This window comes from Penaeus japonicus, unplaced genomic scaffold (genome assembly GCF_977035675.1).
Source record: "Penaeus japonicus unplaced genomic scaffold, GWHDUDI00000001_assembly GWHDUDI00000006, whole genome shotgun sequence".
Taxonomy (NCBI): Eukaryota; Metazoa; Arthropoda; class Malacostraca; order Decapoda; family Penaeidae; genus Penaeus; species Penaeus japonicus.
This window is the reverse complement of record NW_028234408.1, coordinates 42,363,163-42,366,085: the sequence shown is the minus strand read 5'-3', so window position 1 is coordinate 42,366,085 and position 2,923 is coordinate 42,363,163. Positions and strand designations below refer to the sequence as shown.

The window sequence follows — 2,923 nt, the reverse complement described above, 5'->3', positions numbered from 1 at the left end:
CCACATTCACCACGACCACGGAAAAACACCACGGACGGCACACGACTACAGACGGCGACAAGCACGGACGCACAAAACACCGCACACACATCACCATCACACACACACACACACACACACACACACACACACACACACACACACACACACACACACACACACACACACACACACACACACACGCACACACACACACACACTCTCACACACACACACACACAGACACACACGCACTGGATGATTTCCTTAGATACCTTCCTTGGACCGCGTTGAAGTCTCCGCGCCGAGAGAATTTTGAAACCGATATTGAAATTAAGAGTCAATCTGATAACGGTTGTGATTGAATAACGTGTTATGAATTACACATGATCTGGTCTTCATGTGATCCTCTGATTGAGAAAGAAAGCGAAAGATAATTTTAGAAAATAGGAGAAGAACAGAACAACAGGAAAATATTAAAAAAGAGAGAATGAATAGTAATGATTAAGATACGTTGAACATACGACACCTAAAGATTCATAGAAAACGACTACATGAGAAGTGAAATAATACGGATTAATGTAATGACAAAACGTTATGACTCTGTAATGTGTCGTCATGGTTTCTACCGTCTCTTAATATCGATGCTTATCCTATGTGCATATTACACACGATAGATAGATATGAACTAATCGTATTGTACTTCTCCTCCTATCTTGTTGCCTAGAGATTGCTATTCGCCGCAATTAACAGCGCGGCAAAAAGCGGTTGACCTCAGAGCAGCAGAAGCAGAGGTTGATAACAGCATCCTCTCCTGCGGCTGCTGTGGCTGGGGGTTAGGGGGGGTGGGGGCTGGGGTTGGGAGGAGGAGGGAGAGACAGCTAGGTTGGTTGGGATGGGGTAGGGGGGAAAGGGGTAGGGGGTGGGGGTGGGAGGAGGAGGGAGAGACAGCAAGGTTGGTTGGGATGGGGTAGGGGGGAAAGGGGTAGGGAGTGGGGGGGGAGGAGGAGGGAGAGACAGCAAGGTTGGTTGGGGGGAAAGGGGTAGGGGGTGGGGGTGGGGGGAGGCGGTTGGTTTTTAACGTTCCCGTCTACGTTTCCTGTGCTGCGCTCTCTTGGGGGGGGGGGGAGACGGGAATGCCAGTGTGGTGGTTTGGTTTCTCTCTCTATCTGTCTGTCTATCTCTATCTCTATCTCTATCTCTGTCTCTGTCTCTGTCTCTCTCTCTCTCTCTCTCTCTCTCTCTCTCTCTCTCTCATCCACTCCTCTCATCTCCTCTCTCTCATCTCCTCTCTCTCTCTCCCTCCCTCTCCTCTCAATCTCCCTCTCCCTCTTCCCTCTTCTCCCCTCCCCCCCTATCCTTTTTCCCAAATACTTTTCCCTTTCCCCTCTCCCTTTCCCTTTGCCCCTCCTTCTCCACCTTCCTCTCTTTCACCCTCTCCTTCTCCACCTTCCTCTCCCTCACCCTCTCCCTCTCTCCCCCTCTCCCACCCCCTCTCTCCTTCTTTCCCCCTCTCCCTCTCTTTCCTTCTTTCCCCCTCTCCCTCCCTCTCCCTCGTCTCCTCCTTCTCCCTCTCCCTCTCCCTCTCCCTCTCCCTCTCCCTCTCCCTCTGCCCCTCCTTCTCCCCCTCGCCTCCCTCTGCCCCTCCTTCTCCCCCTCGCCTCCCTCCCTCCCTCTCCTTCTCCCCGTCCTCTCCTCAGCTCTATTTCCCTCCCTCTATCCCTCTCCCTCACTCCCTCCTCTCCCTCCCTCCTCTTTCCCTCTCCCTTTTCCTAACTTCATCCTTTCTTCCGAGGCTAGCCCCTCGCCAATCCGAATCCCTCCACCCCTCCCTCCCTTCCTCCCTCCCTCCCCCTCCCCCCGTGGTCGTCTTTATACACTTTTTTTTAAATCCATATTTACCCAATTACCTCCTTCATTCGTTAGCGTTCTCGTGATCCCCGCCATCAGAGGGAAAGTCTCCTCGACGTAATGAAGACGGGTTGGGGGTGTCATGACTCCGGGACACGGTGGGTCGGGCCCGGAGGCTGTGGTGTGGTGTGGTGTCATCACAGTGTACGTTCCTCTCTCGAGGGGGGTGGGGGGGGATGGGGGGGGGGGGGTGGGAGGGGGGGGGGGGGGGGGGAGGGGGTGGGGGGTGGGGGGGGGGAGGGGGGGGTGGGGGGGGGTGCGATGGTGACCGGCAAGACCGTCTAGGGGCGTCACCATGTGGTTGTTGGGATCTCTTTTATGGTGATTGGTTGTCTCGGTGTTGGTTGTGTGATTGGTTGTTGGGCGGTTGCGTTAGTGTTTTTTGTTTTCTTTCTTTCTTTCTGATCTATTATGGTTGGATGTGAGGGGTGTTGTTTGTTGGTTGTGTAGGGTATTAGAATGGGAAGAAAAATAGCGCCCGGCAACTCAGACAGGAAGAGAAAAGCGGGTGCCTCAACTAACGTTGTAACTTGAACTTCATCATAACCCAGTTTTAGCTTGATAGGATTTGTCTTGTTGGTTTCACCCGTTGAAGCAGATTCACAAAGAAACGGATTTTTTGTTGCCTTTTTTTTATCATATTGATGGTTCATAGATGAGCTCGATTATGTGTTTTGAGGGCAGCAGGTGATGAGGGAAAGGTTAGATGTTTTGTGCATTTTAAGGGGCACGGGGAAAATACCTCGAACGAAAGATTTGCTTTGTTTTGCAACGTGTAAAGGAAGTTGCGTTTCCTCTTTGTTCGTAAATAAACACACCACGATGTACTGCTTCCGCGAACACTAGACAGACAGACACGCCACTTAACACGATCACAATAAATGTTATCAGCGTGTGATACGGGGATAAGACTTACATTTATGACGGGCGATATCAGCTTATCGCACGAGCCCCTCATCACAGTGGGTCACCTACTCCTCCCGTCACCATCCACCCCCTCAACCACATGGCCCCTCTCCACCCACCCTCCTCT

At 52.0% G+C, this 2,923-nt stretch overlaps 1 protein-coding gene across 1 annotated transcript in view; it reads left to right on the top strand.

Moving 5' to 3' along the window:
• Positions 1–1,951, top strand: part of LOC147471732 (pleckstrin homology domain-containing family A member 7-like) — a 33,502-nt gene extending 31,551 nt beyond the window's left edge. The window contains exons 7-8 of the mRNA XM_086537514.1: positions 707–814; positions 1,906–1,951. Coding sequence (XP_086393640.1) covers positions 707–814; positions 1,906–1,951 — 154 coding nt within the window. The remainder of the gene's footprint in view (positions 1–706; positions 815–1,905) is intronic.
• The last annotated feature ends 972 nt before the right edge of the window (positions 1,952–2,923 follow it).